Consider the following 21,626-nt stretch of genomic DNA (forward strand, 5'->3'; position numbering starts at 1 on the left):
GGGCTACTACCAGAAAAGCGATTTCCTACCCCCAACATCTGCTTGGATATCAAAACAGTGGGCGTGTCCTCCAAACCACGTTTACATGTTTGTAAGTATGTGACTGCCCCTTACTGGGACTAGTCTGACCTGTTTGACATATAGCTAGTATTCATCAATCATCAGAATCAGGTCAGGAACAATAGTACTGCTACTGTAAGGCCTTATGATATGCTGCAGTGACTTACCTGAGTGATCCTGTCATAATCTTCACCCGGAAACAGACGATATCAGGTAAACGTATGCGTGGCATGTTGCTATGTTCTTGCTTAAGTTCTGTAGTGCTTAAAGACGTGCTCAAATTTTCAAATCTCGCTCGCTACGGCTTGCCAAAATGGTATGTCTGGAGGTATTGAAAAGCCTTTATTTTGAGTTACTACAGTATCAGATTTATGACGCATCTTCGTAGTAATATTTATCTTAGATGTGAGACGAGAGTCCAGGTGCGGAGGACGCTATGTTAACTTTGCATTTATGTGTACACTAACGCATGTATGGGATGTTGAATGATAGCTACATGTAGGTCCAAGGTAGAACGTTCCAGTAGGTCGGAGTTGTTATTGTCATAAAAATCACCATGTACAACAACAGGTTAGATATGTACCAGTCGTAGTTTATGCCAAAGATTTTCGTTGTTTTCCTTAACAAGTTTCCCGGCGATCAGGTGAATATAGAATCATTCCACGTGTAGATTTCTTCTGTGTCAGTCTGTCTGTCTTCAATTGAAGATATACCAGGGAGTCATTAATCTTCATAAATGATCATGTCAAGAACCTTTCCCATTAAACATCGTCCAAGATATCAGCATGTGGAGTATGTGATCAGGTAGTGATTTCTTCCAGACAGTGGGCAGAAATTACAGCTAGCTGCAGCTGTTTGTGGAACTTGGTTTAACCCGATTTGTTGACCCGTAAGAAATGCTCAAACATTAGGCCACACCAATTTAATTTGTTGTTTCTCAGATTCGCCTTGCACATTTTTTTCTGATTTGCAAAAAAAAAAAAAACATTATTTGGTTCCAAATCAACTGCAAAATGCTCAATGAAAGACAATATCACAGATTTTGGCCCCAACGATTGAAGAAAGTCCTTTTCTTTCCTCTTCCTAAAAGTTTTTCTTACAGTTTTTCAATGTAACAATGAAATTTTGTTTCATTAAAAGTTCAAAATAGATTCTATTGTTTTAATGATATGGTATGTTTACTCTCATGGCTCATATTGTTTCCGGCAATCATGGGGTGCCTTGGCCTGCCCTGTCGCTTCATATTCATATTTTTTTTCTGGAAAAAATCCAAGAAACAACAAATTAAATTGGTGTGGCCTTAATTATGAAAACCGGTTTAACCGCGTCGCCTAATTTCAAAACCAGTGTGCCTACGGTTAACGTTACATCTTTTGTGTCGTTGCATTTTAGACATCTCTTGTGGTCCAGTCGCTTTTTCAAAGGTCAGGGACGAATTCTAAAATCTCCCCAAAGGCGATTTTTTTCTACTCATCGATGTATGTCCCGAACGGTTGCTCCATAAAGAAATTGTTATTTCGTCATCTTTAGACCCAGACGTGTCCAGGAGTTTTTAAGTTGAGGGGAAACGTTTGTTGGCGATGATGGCGACGACCCACGTGCTGACTGGAAAGTACCGCACCACAGGCATGGCCCCTCTGGACCTGTCCTCTTGTAGTAAAGGGTAAGTCGAAGCCCTAAAAATACGACTTTATCAAAGGCTATATACAATCAAAAACACTAACTTAGCCTTAATATTCTATATATCACCATCTTTTCTAACTACTAGTATTAGCTCTTACAATATTTCGCTGCTTTTCTGGGCCCGTTGTCAGTCTTCTGGGGCACTGGAAGTTTTTGAGGAAATTTAGTGAGGCTATGTACTAACTAGCCTCTACCACCCTTCAGGAGGCGTAGAAATCGGCCAAATATAGAGAGATAACATGCCAGGAGAGTTTGTCTGCGGGGTGAAAACATTTTGCCGCACCCGAAACTCCCCTCTATTGTCTATTTGGCCGATTTCTACTCTTTCCAGCTGCCTCCCGAACCCGAAGCCCGGTAGAGGCTATGTACTAACGTTAAATCACTTGACATGACTAACATTCTAAGTTGCATGCGTAGCTGTTACTTGTTTCGTAACTTGTAGCATGTCATCAAAGTTTCTCTGGCCTCTCCAGCGACATCCTCAAGTATTTTGAAGCCAGCTATGATTTGAATGAAAGCCTGTTCGTCGGTCTGAAAGGTGAGTTTTGAAATAAATACTTCGGTCTTTGCCAAGTATTCAAACCAGATTTCATTACCTTTTCTTGCCACTCTCTTGAAATGAACGTGATTTTTAGCATCTAAGTTTAATTTTCCAGATGTTACAAATAATATATCCTTATAATTGACCACGCAACACTGCAGAAAAAGTGGCCATGGGATTTACATAATGACGATGATAATGCTGCCAGTTGAGTCTCGTAATGGTTGCTTTAGGCGATAAACGGCGACAGTATTGTCCCATGATCTTTGGGTAAATCAAGCCTTGAATAAAGAGACTCTTTTTACACAACCAAGTCTTTTATTCAGCCGACGTTTCGGTGACTGTCTGTCACCTTCCTCAGGGCAATTCTGACTGGTTCGCATTGCACTGCAGGACAGGTGTCGCTGCTATAGATGCATTCCCAAACGTACAATAGAAGTTATATTGTACGTTTGGGAATGCATCTATAGCATGTTTGATATGACATGTAATATCTGCCTAAAATAATAGCCATGCATGTAGATGCCAGGTAAGTCTTTGCCTAAAGCATCAAATGCCAAAAGCAAGGGTTATCGGGCTGAACTGGCATTTCTCACCATTGTGAAATCTATGGCCTTTTCGTACAGTGTACATGTGTTCAACTTGGTAACACGGTAAACAGCATACAAAAGTGGATCAAGATGCATTTCGGGCCTATTATAAACTTCTTGTTCCAGACGAGGAGGCTTTCTACAAGTGTCCAGACCGGCTGCGGCTGCCTCTAATCTTCTACTACGCCCACACGGCCACCGTGTACGTGAACAAACTGATGCTGGCAGGGCTGATGACACAGAGGGTCAACCTGCACTTCGAGACCATGTTCGAGCTCGGGGTAGATGAGATGTCCTGGGACGACACGGTGAGAATTCATCCTCTGTTTAATTGGTCCATTAATGGGATTAATTGGTCCATTGGGTCTATTAATGGGAGTGTCAGAACTTTACAGACTGATAGCATCAATGTTATGAGATGTTAATCCTTTGTTTAATTGGTCAATTAATAGGATTGATTGGTCCATTGGGAGTGTTAAAACTTTATAGAAAGATACCATCATTGTTTCCCTTAGTACTTCATACACCTAAGTAATACAGACAAATTCACACTTCAAATGAGTTTATTAAACAATCTTTGATCCTAAAACATGTCTGTTTTTACCTTTTCACCATCATAGAGAAGCAAGGAGAAGTCAAGTTCAATGATTTTAACCTCCTTGATAGACTAATATATTACTATAAGTGCATAATAAGTCTATCTTGATCATGTGTATGCTTACATGTATATGCAAGCTATATTCCTTTAATATTATATGTCAGTTGGTTATGTATTACTAAGTAAAATAAAGGTCTTCTTTCATTCATTAATCAAATGTCGGAGACAAACAAATCAGGGTTAGCAATATAAACTTTAATTTAAACCATGTTATCCAGGGTTATGCTGCTAACCTTATGGTAATGGTTTCTATCCAATCTAACAATCTAATCCAATCTTTGTATATTGCAGGAGAACTACCGCATGGGTGGCAGTTTCCAGTGGCCCCCATTGGCAGAGGCTGTGGAGTTTCGCCGCCTGGTCCGCAACCGTGTCCGTCAGCTGATCGAGGACACGCCCCTCCAGCTGCCAATCACACAGGACAGCCCGTGGGTAGGTCAGAGGTCATGACTAAATTGTTGTTAATAGACCTGTTTACATTTCAGGGATTGCAAGAACTGCATCTATCATCTATCTATATAGCTACATCACAGGGGGGACATTTCGAATAGAACACCTTTCTTGAACCTGGAATTTGAACATGGCTCAGTTTGCTTGTGATGTTCCTCCTGGCAAATGATCACTGTGATGGTCTGCATTCTGCTCTCAGATACCAGAATCGGCTATCTGGTCAGATTGGGTGGAAGGAAACAGGGGACAGCCATCCTTCAGCAAAGTATCGACTTTAGACTCATTGTACGGGTCCAGGTCAGGAACTGTCAGAAATCAGAGTTACACACGTCAGTAAATCTGCCAGGGGCAGTCATTGACTGGTTTTGAGTCCTTGAAGTCTAACTGAGCTGCCCTTTCCCCAGTGGGCTGTGATGATGGGAGTGGAGCATGAGAAGATTCACATTGAGACGTCCTCTGTGCTCATCAGGCAGATGCCCATCACCATGGTAACCACCCCGCCCAAGTGGAAGTACGCTCCAGCTAGCACAGGTAACCTCTACATGACCCTGAAAAATATTGCTTATTACGTTATACAATAATTATGTTTTCCAAAGGAAAACATTGTTTTTGCTCAGTTTCTTCCTCTTCTTCTTCAAAGAAATATGATCAATGACCTGAACCAGATGTCTATCACCATAGTAACTAGTGTTGAGTCACATCATGAATGTTTTTGACTTTGAGTAAGAATTAACAGAGCAGACCATATGCGAAAGTTAACATTATGCATTTGCTTTGAAAATGTTACCTTTCTAGTTATTCTTCAGATCGTCTGGTTTAGTGCAGCTGTGGTAATTACCCAAATCTCTCAAGCATTGGACTCATTTTTTCACTAGTGTGATTTTTTGTACAAACAACTGATAGAGCTTCAGATATGAAAATTCTAAGCTGGGAATGCACATTTCAGGGCAAAAAAAGGTTTATAAAATGTGATGATTTTATCATAATGTAAACCTGATTCTATTAGACCTGTGTCTATGATTTGATTTTCTGTACCCCCCTCCCCACTACTGCCAGACACTACAATTCAGGAGAACCCCCTCATTCAAATGGAGGGGGGTGAGGTGACTATAGGAAAACCAAGGGATTTTCCCTCTTATGGTTGGTGTATGGAGTATGGACAGAGAACTTTCAAGTAAGTATAATGTTACATGTACAGTTTTATGTAGTAGGAAACATATAATTGTGTTTCCTAGGATGTTGATTAAATTTTGTGCCTTTATGATTTGTAACATTACAATTGACTAGTAGCATTGAGGTTAAAATATGATCTAGATCAAATTCTCAGTGTCTAATCTCAATTCTAAAAGTGATCCATGTGAAATCATGAAGAAAAGTGTCTGATGTTCCCTGTCCTTAGTACTAGTATAGTGGTTACTGCATGACTAAGATAACCTACATCCCTGTCCTTGGTACTGAACATGTCAACCTTCATTTCCTCTTCCTTTTCACACCATTCATGTTGAATTGCACTACAGTAGTACCATTTTTAACAAAGAATAATTCAGTGAGTTGACTTTACAAGTGAATACCTTTTCCAGGGTCCCAACATTTGAGGCCTCCAAGTTCAAGGTGACCAACCGTGAGATCCTGCAGTTTGTGAAGGCAGGAGGGTACGAGAACTCATCCTATTGGACAAAGGAAGGTGGGTCACTGTGAAGAGGTCAAATAACACTACATATAGCTAAGTTGATCCACCTGATTGTCAACAAACTCTCTTACATGCTCTTAGAATGTAGGTCAGCAACAGAAGTCTCCCCTCTTTTGTTGTCTGGTACCCCATGTACAAATATGTTGTACCTTGTACCTACAGGGTTAGGCTCAGCAAAGCCTAATGAAAATATTACATTTAAATTCAATTAGGTAGCTGCTAATCACTGTTTTGGGAGAGAAGCACGTCGGCAGAACGTACTGCCCCTGCGCGAAACCTGTAATGTATTGTACATAGCATTTCGGCAGAACGTCTCATATAAGGTTGTATTTGCTCATATAAGGTTAGCATTTCGACAGTAGTTTCCAAATGTTGTGTCGGAAAGAATATCCTCTGCAATAGGAAAAATTCTGATGCAACGTTGACCAAAAACCCAACGAAAAACGCGAAAATACGGGGCGGGGGTTCTGCGCAGGCGCAGTACGTTCTGCCGATGTGCTGGGGAGAGAGTTGTTATCCAGTGACATGTGACTACAAATTGTGTAATATGATGATGATGAAATGCTGTAAAATGCCGTAGTTAAGCTAAGGGGATATATTATATAGAAAATGTAGCAAATACACAAGAAATCACATCTCTCATTGTACTCAGGCTGGACCTGGCAAAGTTTTCGTCAGCTGCGACATCCAGTCTTCTGGGTTTGCACCAAAGGTGGGAGTTTCTCTGTCCATCAACCATCCGTGTTATCAATATACATTTGTACATATATAATATGAACCACTAGATATACTTAAGGTGCAAAAGGGCCAAGAGCTCTTTTATCATGAGTATAAAAAGTAGAAGATTGCACAGGTTTAATTATAGAGCTGAACGTGATCCATTCAACAAAGAAAAAACTGCATCTTCTCAAATTCTAGGCCCATACCAGAATATTTTTTGATATGGGCCTAGAATGCTGTTCCTAGGGATACTTTCAGAAGAAGTTCAAGTATGGCCTTTTTCCCATTTTTCTACTTCAGATCAAAAGCAGATATGATCTTCCAACACATGATTGTACTATTTCAGGATGCAAGTCTGGCTGTGGGGCTGCCCTTTCTTCCCATTCCCACTGCCTGCCCGAGTACTTCACCACTACCTACAGTGACAAAGAAATCAGGCAGAACAGCAATGGTCCTCAACATGGGGACCTGAATGGGACAAGAAACGGACCACAAAATGGAGATGGATGTCTACCAGATTTCAGGTAACAATGTTTGAAAATAACAGACCCGTGATAAGAGTTACCACAAGCAACTAATAGTTTGCTCCTCTGAAACACAACTAAAATTATACTTAGTCTAACATATCGACCTTTTCTCCTGGTGGTTTCCCCAGACTGCGTGTGATGTTTGATGTGATAGAGATGCCCTGGGACTGGCCGGCGGTGGTGAACTACCACGAAGCTCGCGCCTTCTGCGCCTGGAAAGGTTCGGAGTTCCGCATGCTGACGGAGGCAGAGTTCAACATGATCCAGGGCGGGGCACTGGGCGCCCCCAGCAAGGGTGTGACCTCTGACCCTGTGTTCCACAAGGATCCACAGGCCAACTTTAGGCTGACCTTTGGGTCATCATCGGTAATATTCTCAAACTCCATTCAAACCATCGAAACAGACAGACTCTTCTTTCCCCTTGTACAAATGGAAATACATAATTCTTACTAACAGTTCTACTTTTTTTTCTTCTTTATCTTCATCATCTGACAGCCCGTCGACCTCTACCCAGCAAACGACCTTGGATTCCATGACGTGTACGGGAATGTGTGGGAGTGGGTGGAGGACCACTTTAACGGCCTGCCTGGATACAAGCAGCACCACCTGTATGACGACTACGCTTTTCCCTTCATGGATGGACGCCACGGGCTCATGTTGGTAATTATACTTCTTCATCACCGTATCACACGATAAATTTTTAAAGGTTTAACATCAGTTGGGACAATAGTCTCATTACGAAAGGCAAATATCGAATGATTTTGTTTTGTTTTACTTCAGGGTGGTTCCTGGGCCTCTGATGGTACTTACAACTCCCGCTTCTCTCGCTCGTACTTCCGTCGCCACTTCTACCAACACGCTGGTTTCCGCGTGGCGCGAACCCTGCCCGGCGCCGGGAAGTCCCCAGTTGTCATGGTGAACACGGATGTATACATTTTAGGAGCGGGGGTGGAAGGTAAGATGGGACAGTCATGTTTTCTAGAGTCCTTTGTATGCTTATCTTTGGTACTTATATCATTATATTAAGAGCATCCTACCATAAGGGAGGGAATTTTTTGGTAACAGAATTCCTTAGGGAACTACATGTAACGTTACTTGTTTGCAGAAATCTGGATCATTATTTGATACATTCCTTTTGGCTGCTGGAAACTCACAGTGAGCAGGCCTTGATATTAATGGCCTGCTGATTTTTGCTACAGGGGAATAAAGCTCTCATATGTGGACTGTAAAGCAATTGTCTGAAAAGTATGTAATGATTATACTAGTAACCTATCCATCTGTATTGTTTTGTTCACTTCCACTAAAAGAATAATGTTTCTTTGATATTTATTCTGCCTGACATACTGTTATGGTTCCACTAGAGAAACAACTGACTGTACCAGAAACAGTTGGTCTGGAGGTTGTCCCAATGGCGAGCACCAACAAACAGTTCCACCAGGAAACAGAAGAACAACTGGCGGCCATGTTGGCCCTGCAGTATGGGAACAGTGGCCAGAACTACTCCAAGGACCTGGCAGACTTCTGTGTGGAGAAGGCGAACCTTTACGGCTGTCCGCTCCAGAACGTCGTGCAGTTGGGATGTGGGACTGGAGGAGTGGTGTACCAGCTGGCCAGAACTTACAAGGAGGTTGGTCTACATTTTGTTGTTTAGAAATGGTAACAAAATTAATGAAACAACTTCCTAAGTTGATTCTAACATGTTGCACTACAGCAAGTTATGGAATGGACATCCCTAAGGCTGGGAAGATGGATTTCTGCACTGGCTGAGTTGTGAGCTGGTCTATCTCTGCTAGGAAGCTCATACCCTGACAACCTGTCAAGGTTCCCACAGCTGCTTGCTTGAAGCTAGAATCATTGAGACTTTCTCTACAAGATGTTACCTAGTAAGAATCTTACATTATGTTGATACAGGTGATTGGCCTTGACTACTGCGCTCGATTCCTGGATGCAGCCATCACGCTGCAGAAGAACAGGGAGTTCCACTTGCCGAGGGCAGTCACAAAGACGGAAAAGTCAATGACAAAAGATGTCATCACTGTCAGCATTCCAGCAGACATGCAGAGGAACAGGCTGACCTTCAAACAGGTCAGGAGGTCTTTCAGTTTGACAGTTGACTATGGTATTGACTCAGCTACACTGTCCTTGGTACTGACTACACCATCCATGGTAATGATTTAACTACACTGTCCATGGTACTGACTACACCATCCATGGTAATTATTTAACTACACTGTCCATGGTACTGACTACACCATCCATGGTAATGATTTAACTACACTGTCCATGGTACTGATCTGTCCATGGTACTGACTACACCATCCATGGTAATGATTTAACTAAACTGTCCTTGGTACTGAACTGTCCTTGGTACTGACTACACCATCCATGGTGCAGAGCAGACTTACTACACTGACCATAGTACAGACTACACTGCCCTTGGCACTGAATTAGCAACATTGTCCTTGGTACTGACTGCACTATCTCTGACACTAACTGCAGCCCATGTTGTTCCATGTCCAGATGACCTGGGTGCCCAATGAGATCCCCAAAGCCAACCTGGTCCTACTGGACTTCCTGGACAGGGTCAACAACCCAAAAGGTAAAAAAAAGATGTCATGTCAAGTTCAACAATGCTTATGTTAGAACAACAAATCTATACTCAAACTAGAAAGGTAACAATTGCAAAACAAATGCATGATGTTTACCTTCACATATGGCCTGCTCTGTTAATTCTTACTCAAACTCATTCACATATACTAGTAATTGGAAAGACAGAAGTCCCTAAATCCCTCCTGCTATGAGATTGCAACATGATGTAACCCAACACTAGTTACCATGGTGACAGACATCTGGATCAGGTCATTGACCTTAGAAGACAAAGAGAAAATTGAAATGCCTCCATGTCCAGATATCCACATATAACTACATGCTTTTGGACAGAAGTGCACAATTTTTCTAGCTATTTGCCACTGGACTTTATTGAGGAGAGGAGCATGTATGAAATGTTATGAGACTTTTTGTGATTGACATATTGTTCTGTCCCTCCAGCCTGGTGGCTGCGGCTGTGGGAGATTGTCACAGACAACGGAATCGTTGTGGTGATCTCACAGAAGGTCGGGAAGGACGAACTGGCAGCTGACTTGAACAAGAAGTGAGTTATCCTCAGTCTACTTCCATGTATTTTAATTGTCAGCAGTAGAAAAATGAAGCAAAATGAAGTGTAAAAAACGGCAGATAACAGACTATTATTATGGGTTCACCATACCACGAAGTGGTGGTGAACCCATATTGCTTTTTCTGATGTTTCTTTTCCTCCTCCTCCTTCTCCTCCTTCTCCTCCTGCCATATCTTTAAATGGATTCAGCTTCTTCATTTTAGGGCCTAAGGTCCTGAAATTTGGTATGGAGGTACAGTGGGCAAATACCCCTAGGCGTTCAGGGGTTTTTCTAAACAGGGGAATAAGGGAGCTGCTCCCTCATGTAACCAGCCAGCTCCCTCATACCAATTTTCAAATTGAACCCTATATTTTTCCAGTAGAGATGTGAAAACAATACAACAATGCATTCTACTATTTCTAGCATTACAAGCTGTGTTACTCTTATTAAAAAATCCCCCCTCGGTCGCTTTGTTCCTTGCCACGCTTGCGATCTGCTCCCTCATGCTAAATTTTTCTAGAATAATCCCTGGCGTTTTTTAAATTTTTGTGATGCAGGCTTTTAGAATGGTTTTATTTGAGTTTTTTGGCTGTGTTATAGCAAATGTATTACTGTGTTAGTGTGCTGTGTTTACCACGTCTGGGCATGAGTCATCACAATGGAATGCAGGGCATCAACCAATAGGCATGCAGCTTTCCTCTATACTTCTTGCTGATTGGCTGTTGGGATTTAACTTGATTAACACCTGCACAGAGCATTTCCACCTGCACAGAGCATTTCTTGCTGATTGGCTGTTGGGATTTAACTTGATTAACACCTGCACAGAGCATTTCCATACTGACAGTATGTCTTTATTCAAGTGTTTTGGTAGGTATTTCAAGCTTTCCTGCTCCAGCATTGGAATGCAGGGCATGAACGTTTTTTATTTTATTTTGAAAATCAACAGTTTGCATCATGCAATTAAAAATCCTAACCAATAAAGTAGGGAATAGCTATCCAACTGTTGTTTTAGTTGTTACTTCATATTATAGTTATATCAATGTAAATCATTGTTTTCCCTTGTGTTTCTCATTCTTTCCCTGCCATGTGGTAAAATGTGGTGAACCCATCCCTGTATTTGCTCCAAAGCAAATATTGGCCTTTCTAGTTATAATAGAGATCACAGCCTTCTACAAAGAATCCAGCTTTATATCTTGCAATGATTACTTAAAGTATTCATGGATCAGGATCACAATCCAAATTTTGATCACTTCTGCCATAGATCAAGAAATTACACCCAACAAGAAGTCAATCAACTAATGAGTTATATATATCCAGCTCATCAGCAATTCAGTCAAAGGCAAAACAAATTATAATCCTCTTGGCAGAGGAAATAAACACTGTGCTATATCTGAAGTGATGTTTGTTGTTGTTTTCCAGGATGGATCTGCTTGACGAACAGGAGTTCCAATTCAACAATGGGCAGGGCCAGACGGAGATTACTATGGCAACCATCTGGAAGCTTCGGGTGTAGCTATGGCAACAGATGCTTGCAGGAAGTTAACTATTGTATATTTAGGGAGAAAGTACCTTGTTGTTAGGGACTATGATGTATATGATGATTTGAGTCAATTGAAAGAATGGTAAGACGGCCAGGTCTGTAACAATACTAGGGCTAAACCTCAGGTATTATAGCAGTAAGAAGAGTTAGGGAAAAGGTAGAGTTTATTTACCTTTAAGAAGAAGAACATATTCTTTCTACATTTATATCAATCTTCTTTTCCTTTTGATTGTGACATGACATGACACCATGTTGCACAGAACACTACACAACGCCCATGTCTAATGTATTGAGTGAAGAGTGCATTTTCATTATCTGTTTCTCTACTTGTTGTCTTTTCATATTCCCACATCAGACACTGAGACGCCAGTTATTAGATGACTTGGCAAATTGTTAATAGCTGTATGCGTTGTGTTACAACTTACATGTCTTGGTATTATTGATATAGCAGTGAAAAGAGTTAGGAAAAAGGTAGTTTTATTTACCTTGTGTTACAACTTACAGATGTACATATAAACTTAATGTACCAAATGGCCTTTTTGGAATGTAAGTGAAAGATCTCATTGGTTGAATCACTAATTGGTATTCTCTCATTGGTTGAACTGCTAATTGTGATGGACAGTCAGCACCAATCTGACAAGACTGCAATATATGTCAATTGCATATTCATCTTTTTTTAATTAAATAATAACCAAAAGATTCCAAGGTTACTTATTTTATCAGTGGTCTTTCTTGTGTCAACTGAATGGCAAATATGGGTGTCTCCATAGATTTTAACTTTATCTTGGCCAATCATCTCAATTTAGATAAGATAAAGATAAGCTTTTTATTATGTTTTTATCATAATGATAGATTTAGAATCTTACATGTAACGTTACCTCTAAAAATGCTGATTCCAAGTCAATGGCCTATAAGTTCATGTTGAGAGAAAAGAAAGAAAAGAAATGGCAGGCAGAAATATTGCCAAAAAAAGCTCCATATTCAGACGCTCGTACTAGCCGTTGTAGGAATTCTCGTCTCAAAATGAGCATATGTCTGACTAAAACGATTATTCCCTGATATATCTGTGATATTTAAGTAGTCAAGAGAGGCCTCAATGTCAAGAACAAGAGCTGGAAAGACCTGGAGTAAAACCCCCATAAGAGCCCATCGCGTTTCCCAAGTCATGAAATGGCAAAATCTGGGAATGAGCGAGGCTTCGTTAGCGAGATACGGACCTTTCCGGAGCGGGGGCTCCAAAACGGGGGTGTGATAGGGTATGAATTTCCGCTTTTTCAATTTTAGAAAAATGAAACTTTTTGCATTTTTTGGCCTCCCTGTTTTTAGAGTACACTCCTCGTGGTCTCCTTTCTATTTCTACTTATTGCCTTTGTCCAAATGTTCTTCATTCTCAAGTTATACGTCAAAACGTGGTTTTGCGATCAGCTGATCGATTGCAGAAGTGGTCACATCCTTTGCAGAAGTGAACTTTTCCGTGTCGATCTCATTACCATATGAATGGCAACCAAGCAGATGCATGGTGGAAGGTGACACCGTAACAGCTTGGGATTGCCATAGTTATACGCCTGGCAGAGGCTCTGTTTCCATTCATATGATATTGAGATTCGCACCGAAAAATTCACAAAATTGATTTTCTTCGTATATTGCATTCGGTGTGTTAATATTCAGTTTGTTAACTTTGTTGTCATGAAGAAAAGGCCAGGTTCAAACTGAAGCTATCCCTGTCCTTGGTGCTGAAAGCTATCCCTACACATGCCCCCCTCCCCTGTTCGTAAGAATATTACGCGGTTGCCGAGCATTTTTACCTCCCCTAACCTCATAAATCGGCTCCTTTTCTCTGTAGAGTCAATTCTTACGACTCTGTGGCTTATCTGATGGAGAATAACTGCCCAAAGTTGTTCCGTTCGTCCGAAAATCCATCGTAACTTCAGTTGTTTACATGAAAAGTAAAGCGGCTTTATAGTTTTGAGTCTGTTATCCATATTTGGTCAAAGAGGCGACGTCATATTTGTTTCTCTTTATTATCCAATCAGGCTCGACGACTCAAACACGTTGACATGATGAGAACCAATCAGCATCAAGGATACATCGGTTAATGACCCTCTGCGCCATGTATCATAAGCGACCTCCAGCAGTCAGTGAAATTATTGCATGTAAAAATCTCCTCAAGTACCTGCAATAATTCCGTGAACTGCTAGAGGCCCTCATTGACACGTGTGATGAATTGGCATTATGGCGCCTGTGGATGCATTACAGCATTCAATTAACTAAAACGTGAGGGAGTAAACTTTGTAAAGAAGGGTGCACGTTCGTCAGGGATGGAAAGATTATTCTGGACACCTCAGGTATGAATTATTACACTTCTAGAAAGAGTTTGGTGGAAAAACTGGAACGAAAAGTTGATGCGTTTTATTGATGTTTGCGCTATTTTTACATTAAACGCCAATGTTTACACCCATTCCTGCTTATATTTAACCCAGCATATCTACTCAGTTCGCCTGGAGGATTACGTAACAACCTCGCATGACGTAATGCGGCACCTGGACTTAATGTATGCATATTTTTTAGCCTCGCTATCAGAAAAAATCCGTTGATTTGATTGGTCCGCCTTTTAATAGAATTAATGCTCAGCTAAGACCTGTCAAATGGCCATTTTATTGCATAACTTTTGAAGACTTCCTTCGCCAGAAGCGTCCTTTTAATCACAAGTTGCGGACGTTTCGGCTATATTTCGTTATATTATGCCCCATTATGATACACATATAATACCTTTGTGATATTATGACTTGATCCAAAACAAGTTGAAACTAATATTACATATATTTAGTTTAATAATCGTCGATATTAAAAAATAAATAAATAAAAGAGAAATGAACACTCCAAGATCGAAGTAATATTCTAGACGTATGTCGCGTGAAATTCAATGGTTGTAATAAATGGGTCAAACAAATATCATTTATTGGAAAATTATTAGCGTGTGTCTTCCGCCTTAGTTTAAAAGTTGACAGATGAGGATAGAAAAAATGAGAATTTCGAATTCGTAAGATGAAATTAAATCATGCATTTTTTAGGCCTGCCGTGTGTGATGAATGCCTATTGGTTAGTTGTAAATCTTATGTTAACTTGATTATCGAATGCAAATTTTCCTCATGATTTACAGGTGGCATGACACGTGCGTGAAACACGCCTTTCCAAGATGGCGAGTGTGTATGGAAGGGAAGAACGAGCTGGATAAAATTCCGCCCAGGAAGACGCGCCACGCCCGTTTTGGTGGTAAGTTGTACTTCAAATTGTCTTTGATACTCTCCAGACTATTATAGATAAATCTCCTTTAAGTTAAACGAAGCAAAAAGACAGAATTTTGAAAATAAATTGCGGCAACTGCCCCCCACGAGTTAACGCTGCACCAAGTAAGCAACCGATGGGGGCGCTTTTGTGTGGTCCAGTAAGAAAGATAAAAAGGCTCTTTCATGTATTCAATTTTTTGCACCGTACCCACAACAGTTCTTTGAACATGGGTCAATCAATTACTATTCAATTTCAATGAGGGTGAAATTGATAATCCTGAAATAGAAAAACTACACCAATCTTAATAGATGCACTTTGTAAGTAATCCGCTGAGGGGCGCTTTTATGTGACCCCTGACCTGAACAGCTTTGCTAGAAACGTGGTTTGTTGTTGTCCTGTGTGTTTTGGTCAAATTCTATGCGTTTCAATGTAAAACTAAAGTGTTCCGAAGCCAAGATCAGGCTGGAGGAACACGATAGTGCCGTTTGTGTAGAGGATGACATGGATAAGGTGATAGATTTGGAAGGAGGGGAGACAGACGACCGGTAATATTTTCCAGTGGGGAGGGGGGCGGTAACACAGTTGTTTCGTGTCAAAGACCAAATCCAGGGAAATGATCTACGTCACATCAAGGAGGTTAAATACATTGTATTTAACCTCCTTGGTCACATAGTGCTCAGGAAGGTAAATTTGTCTGTAGAAAAGACACAAAGAATCCACCATAAGCTGAAAGACTGCCAGAGAAGTAGCCGCGGCGACTGTTGCAGGGCTTCTCTTGCTTGCAGTCTTTTACATTTAGGGCTAAATGTAAAAGACTGTAAGCAAGAGAAGCCCTGCAACAGTCGCCGCGGCTATCAGAGAAGCGGTGTTTTGGCCTGGAGCAGTTCAGGACTTTTCTACGCACTAGTTGTTGAGCGGTAAATCCCAAACAGACTCTCGAACTTACAGTCATAATCATTTGGAGTCAGGAAACTTCAACTGCTTCCTAAGTTGAAATCTTATTATTACTAATATTAGTTAATATAATTGCATGTGTGCAATGAAATCATGACAGTTTCATTGACACATGTTTGCATGTGATGATGATGGTTTATTTGATATTGATATATGAATACATATTAATTTGACATGACATGTGTTTTTCTCCATATCATTTATTGCTGTATTTAGAAATTATACGAAGCTCATGTATGTTCTGTGTGATTTTAGAACCATGCACCAACTCACAGGTTTCATGTTTGTGGTAACACGACTTTATGATAAATGTATCTTTTGCTTGTTCCCAGTTCAAGCAATAGTGTTTGACCACATATTTTATGGAAAAAATTAATGTTTTCAGATGGATGTGCCAGTGGGTAAAGTCATCATATGATTATGAGCTGCTGTGTAATAACTTTGAGTTGGTGTAAATAATGTCTTACTTAACTTCGTGGATCATAACCTTGTAATTATAATTATTATAAATGCTATTTTCACTATTGCCTAATTACTGTATTTCTGTGCATGTGAGCTGTTTTTCAGTTCATATTTGAAATTGCATTTCCATTTGTCGTTGCCTCTGTCGTTTTTGTACATATGAAGGTCAACATGAGATGCATATGGTGTTATTTGGATTGTGATATTTTATATGTAACATTAATTCTGTATTTTCATGTGATTGTTGTTTGGTCAGTACTAGTATGTTCACTGTTGGTTGTGTGAGATTCTTTTGCCTCACTGTATAATAGAACAAATGGATTGTGATATCTTAAAATATCATATCATGTGATTGTTGTTTGCCAAATATGATATACTACATGTATGTTCACTGTTTGTTGTGCCCTTCTTTTGCCTCACTAATTATAACAATGTTCCATGTGCTCTTCCCCCAACCAAAGCAGGTTTGGGAAGAAATGGATTGTGATACCTTATGTGATATCTTGTGTGAGATGCATTTTTGTGTAATTTTTGATTGGTCAGAATACTCTATGTTCACTTTTGGCTATGCTATTCTTTTGCGTCACAATTATGATATTGTCATGCATATTATGTGAATTGTAACATTGGTGTATACTTGGTGTGTATGTAAATTTGGCATGAAATTTCTCTGAATGTTTATTTCTTTTACCCCACTAGGGTATGGGAAGCTGAGACTGTACCTGACCATGTTCCTGTGTGTGCTGTGGGACCTGTCTGTTTTCCTACATCCATATCCTGGAGAATATGTCAGCTATCCTGTGTACCTGAACATGTACCTGTCCCGGAGGATTTGCCTGTGTGTTCCTGAGGGACCTGCCACATACATGAATCTACGAGACAAGAGAACATCGGACCTTGACCGTGAGTTGGCTTTTATTTTTAGAACTCTTTCAAAAAGGGGTCTGCGTGCCGCAATGCGTAAGCACTTGTATTAGATTTGCATAATGTGAAGTCAGGTTGCTATGACTGTCTTGATGTTGAACGTAACATTATGGGTAAAGCGTTAGGCCTGCATGAATAAAGCGTAATGCCGGGTCGCTGCTTTGCATACTTTTGTGCCTTGCCATTTAAATTTTGCATAATTCGAAGTAAATCTATGTGTTAAGCAATTCCAGTCGGCATGAATGAAGAATTGTAAATCGTGGCCACTGCTTTTAGTGCGAAGCGTGATCGGGACGTCCCATGCAGACCACTAAAAATGACAATGAAATATGTTGGAATAGGGCATCTCTGTGATCCGCTGAATTTTAGTTCCAAACACTTGATTATCCAAACTGGTCCTCTCTACTATTCATTGTCATTTTTGATTGAGAGAGTTCACATTTCTTTACTAATATCTAGTTTTGTGTTGTGACTAATATTTGTATGCATTTATGGTGTAGAACACAGTTCTAGTACATTTTCCTACTAAGGAAAGCACTAAAAATACTGTCTGTTGTTTCACTCTGTATAGCAATGGGATACGTTTTCAAAAGCATTTGTGATCAAATTGTTTTCCCTGAAATTAAATGCTTTGATCACATAATGATTGTTGGAAATACATGTATGTCCTATTTCCTTACAGAAGAGGGAAAAGGCAATGTTGTGCTTTCTTTCTGTAGTGTGAAATGTACTACAGTACTGTAAAGCTGTGTGTGATGTTTGAAAGGGAGGAATTGAGTTATGGAATCAGCGGAACAAAACAATCTTAAAGTTAAAGTTTTCTTTTCGTGAGGGTTCTAACTTATACGTCGGTGAAGGTTTAAGACATGCAGGTAATAAGATACGCCAAAAACAGTTACTCAAGCAACTGGATATGATTTTGGAAACGGTCAGACATTTCATATAGCATCCACTACCTTTCGTCAGTGACTAAGACTAAGAGAACGCAGGAGAAATGCAGGTTTATGATCATTTCTTTATTTGCAAAATTATGCCCGAAGGCTGATTGCTTTACAGTCAAAGTTACTATACAGTACAATACAATACAATCATTGAATGATAGGAGACAGACAACAACTGTCTGGAAAAGCTTCTACTACTATGCTTGCTATTATGAGGTTTGACTTCTTCTTTGAAGGCAGTGGATAATGAATAGTCCCACATTCTGCATAATCCAGGGGTTTGTGATCTTAGTAGAAACGTAGTCTTTTGATAATCTTCTAAATGATGAAAGGATGGAGAAATTGTGGTAACTGTCTGAAATAATCTGTTTCTGTCAGTCTCATAGTGTGGACGCTGGCTAACAAAATGTGTAAGTGAAGGCAATTTTTGGAAGTCCGTAGCATTGTAATTTAGTTTCTAGACAGACAGTATAACTAAACAGTACATTAAATAAGATGTAAATATAAGCATAGTGAGAGATGTCTGTTAACACTTCTAGACAGTCATATACAGTGAGAGGTTGACACACAATTAGGATTACTAGCCAGCATTTCATGGAAGTTTAGGTTTGTGTAGCTAAAAGGTACTGTGGACACAATCAACTTTTGAAGTCAATCATTGCAACCACATATTATAATTTAAAAAGTACTGTGAACAGTTTCAGTGTGACACAGGTAGCATTTAAGGGTAGTTGTAAAAGAAATAATTGGTAAAATGTAGATGTAAATAAAGCAAAAGAACTTTAAAGGGAATAATCTGAGGAAATACAGTACATGTAGTTTTGTTTTGCTGATTTCCTAAAGACATGTAGACCCCAGACTTTGATATCACTGTTAATGGACTTGTAGCAATGCTAACCTTCTGTTGGAAAATTCAAGGCTCGCCTCATGTTGATCTAGTAGAGTTTGACAGTGATGTTTTGTGCTGACAGACTTTATTTGATGAGCTTGAGAGTAGGTGTGGGCTTTGGTGCAGGAGGTTTGAATTGTTACCAGTACGTTAACAGTGATATCAGAGTTTGATCGAGAGTGTAAATTACAAAACACAATTCCTCTCTTTCCGTATGTTCTATCCTTACACTTCTTGTCGCTTGGCTTAGCTTAGCCTGGAGGAGCAACGTCTATTTCAGCAGGGTTCAGACTTACACATGCCTCGACTCTGCGTAGTAGACATGCACACACCTGCAGTCACATATCTCTTTTTTTGTGAGGAGCCATTTAACGTTTATTGTAGCCGGCAACTTTAATTTCATGTTAAGCAACACTGAAAAATTGTTCATATTGTATGATTGAATGCCAAATTGCCCCTAAATTGTTGTTTCAGACCTTTACACTTAAATTATTCCGCCGAAAAACTTCGCATCTAAGCCGGCTGCATGAATTGCACGTTCTTATCCTCTTCATGTTGTATGAATGCCAAATTGTCGCATACATTAAATTTCTAGACTCCTTTTCATATCTTCAAACAATTAGTCTCACAAAAGAAGTTATAATGTCTCCAGTATAACCTCCTTGGTCTCACATTGTACATTGTCATTTGAGATGCAGCACGTCACACTTTTTGCAGTGCTATGGACATTTACAGGTAGCATTAAGCTACATTCTAACTGTCATAACCTTCCATGTTGTGTGATGTAATATCTTGAATTAGTAAGGCCAATAGTTGTTGTCAATACAGTGACTTTTGTTTCTCTGTCTTCAAGATGCGGACCCGGAGACTGGACTGCAGCAGGAGGAAGAACCAGACTTTTGTAGGCAGGACTGCGTGAAAGAAGATGGGGAGGAGTGAGTATGGTTTCTCTATTAACACGAGACAACACTCCACATGCGCACACTTGCACTCACATTTCTCTTGCACTCACATTTCTCTTTTCGCTTGCACTCACATTTGCCAAATTGCCCCTAAATTGTTGTTTCATGCAGACCTTTACACTTAAATTCTCCCGCCGAAATTCTTTGTATCTTAGCCGGCCGCATTAATTCCTTAGTCATCCTCTTTGTATCATATGAATGCCAAATTGCCCCCAAAATTGTCGCTTTGGACCTTTTCACTTAAATTCTCTTGTCTATCGTTTGTATTAATTCCACACTAATTCCTTGTTCAGTTCATTTTCCCGCCAAAAAAAATTACTTGGCACCCTCACCTGGTTAATTAATTGGATTAAGTTTTCCCGCCAAAAAACTTAGTACTATATAGAGCACTCTAACCTTGAACTTGTGCCCCCCTCCCCACTCTTCCTGCCCACCTCCCACACTTCAGAGTATGTTAGTTACACTGTTCTCTGGACTTCTTCAAACATGTAGTCACCACACTCTGCTACACGAACACTTTGTTGATCAAGTGCAGTTTTTCCACCACTTTAGAATAACCTCTCGCTCTCCTGGTCGGTCAATGCACTAAGTGTACTCCCCGGGGGATGTCTTTTCGGAGACATTGATGCTTCGACACATTTCTAGTATACCAGTGCAATTGACCGACCAGGAGAGCGAGAGATTATTCTAAAGTCTAAATGGTGGAAAAACTGCACTCGATCAACAAAGTGTTTGTGTAGCAGAGTGTGGTGACTACATGTGCAAAGAAGTCCAGAGAACAGTGTAACTAACATACTCTGAGGTGTGGGAGCTGGGCAGGAAGAGTGGGGAGGGGGGCACAAGTTCAAGGTTAGAGTGCTCTATATACTAAGTTTTTTGGCGGGAAAACTTAATCCAATTAATTAACCAGGTGAGGGTGCGAAGTAATTTTTTTTGGCGGGAAAATGGACTGAACAAGGAATTAGTGTGGAATTAATACAAAAGATAGACAAGTTTTTGGCAAGAGAATTTAAGTGTAAAGAAAGCTAAAGCGACAGTTTTCGGGGCAACGACAACAATGCAGCCAGCTGTTTTTCTGCGAGAGAATTTAAGTGTAAAGGTCCAAAGCGATAATTTTGGGGGCAATTTGGCATTCATACGATACGAAGAGGATGACTAAGGAATTAATGGGGCCGGCTAAGATATGAAGTTTTTCTGCGAGAGAATTTAAGTGTAAAGGTCCAAAGCGACAATTTGGGGGGCAATTTGGCATTCATACGATACGAAGAGGATGACTAAGGACCTAATGCGGCCGGCTAAGATACAAAGTTTCTCGGCGGGAGAATTTAAGTGTAAAGGTCTGCATGAAACAACAATTTAGGGGCAATTTGGCATTCAACCATACAACATGAAGAATTTTTTAGTGTTGCTTAACATGAAATTGAAGTCGCCGGCTACTATAAACGTTAAATGAAAAAAGAGAAATGTGAGTGAAAGAGGAAAGAGAAATGTGAGTGCAAGTGTGCACATGTGGAGTGTTGTCTCGTGTTAATAGAGAAACCATACTCACTCCTCCCCATCTTCTTTCACGCAGTCCTGCCTACAAAAGTCTG

The 21,626-nt window shown here is 40.2% G+C and overlaps 1 protein-coding gene across 1 annotated transcript; it reads left to right on the forward strand.

Moving 5' to 3' along the window:
- Nucleotides 1–121: 121 nt before the first annotated feature.
- Nucleotides 122–12,288, forward strand: LOC109486229 (ergothioneine biosynthesis protein 1-like). Its single transcript, XM_019789953.1, has 18 exons — nt 122–273; nt 1,591–1,723; nt 2,217–2,281; nt 3,001–3,182; nt 3,824–3,964; nt 4,387–4,513; nt 5,039–5,156; nt 5,563–5,666; nt 6,325–6,384; nt 6,739–6,916; nt 7,048–7,285; nt 7,415–7,579; nt 7,700–7,874; nt 8,281–8,546; nt 8,831–9,004; nt 9,440–9,518; nt 9,968–10,070; nt 11,494–12,288. The coding sequence occupies exons 2-18, from the start codon at nt 1,641–1,643 to the stop codon at nt 11,585–11,587; spliced, it is 2,352 nt and encodes a 783-aa protein (XP_019645512.1). The 5' UTR covers nt 122–273; nt 1,591–1,640; the 3' UTR covers nt 11,588–12,288.
- Nucleotides 12,289–21,626: the final 9,338 nt, after the last annotated feature.

This window comes from Branchiostoma belcheri, unplaced genomic scaffold (genome assembly GCF_001625305.1).
Source record: "Branchiostoma belcheri isolate BF01 breed outbred unplaced genomic scaffold, Haploidv18h27 scaffold8, whole genome shotgun sequence".
Classification (NCBI taxonomy): Eukaryota; Metazoa; Chordata; class Leptocardii; order Amphioxiformes; family Branchiostomatidae; genus Branchiostoma; species Branchiostoma belcheri.

Excerpts from the sequence above, each read along its gene's own strand:
- LOC109486229 (XM_019789953.1), top strand. The coding sequence starts at position 1,641 with ATGATGGCGACGACCCACGTGCTGACTGGAAAGTACCGCACCACAGGC. Across the intron at positions 5,667-6,324 it reads ATCCTATTGGACAAAGGAAG|GCTGGACCTGGCAAAGTTTT; the intron begins GTGGGTCACTGT and ends CATTGTACTCAG. Across the intron at positions 9,519-9,967 it reads CAGGGTCAACAACCCAAAAG|CCTGGTGGCTGCGGCTGTGG; the intron begins GTAAAAAAAAGA and ends CTGTCCCTCCAG.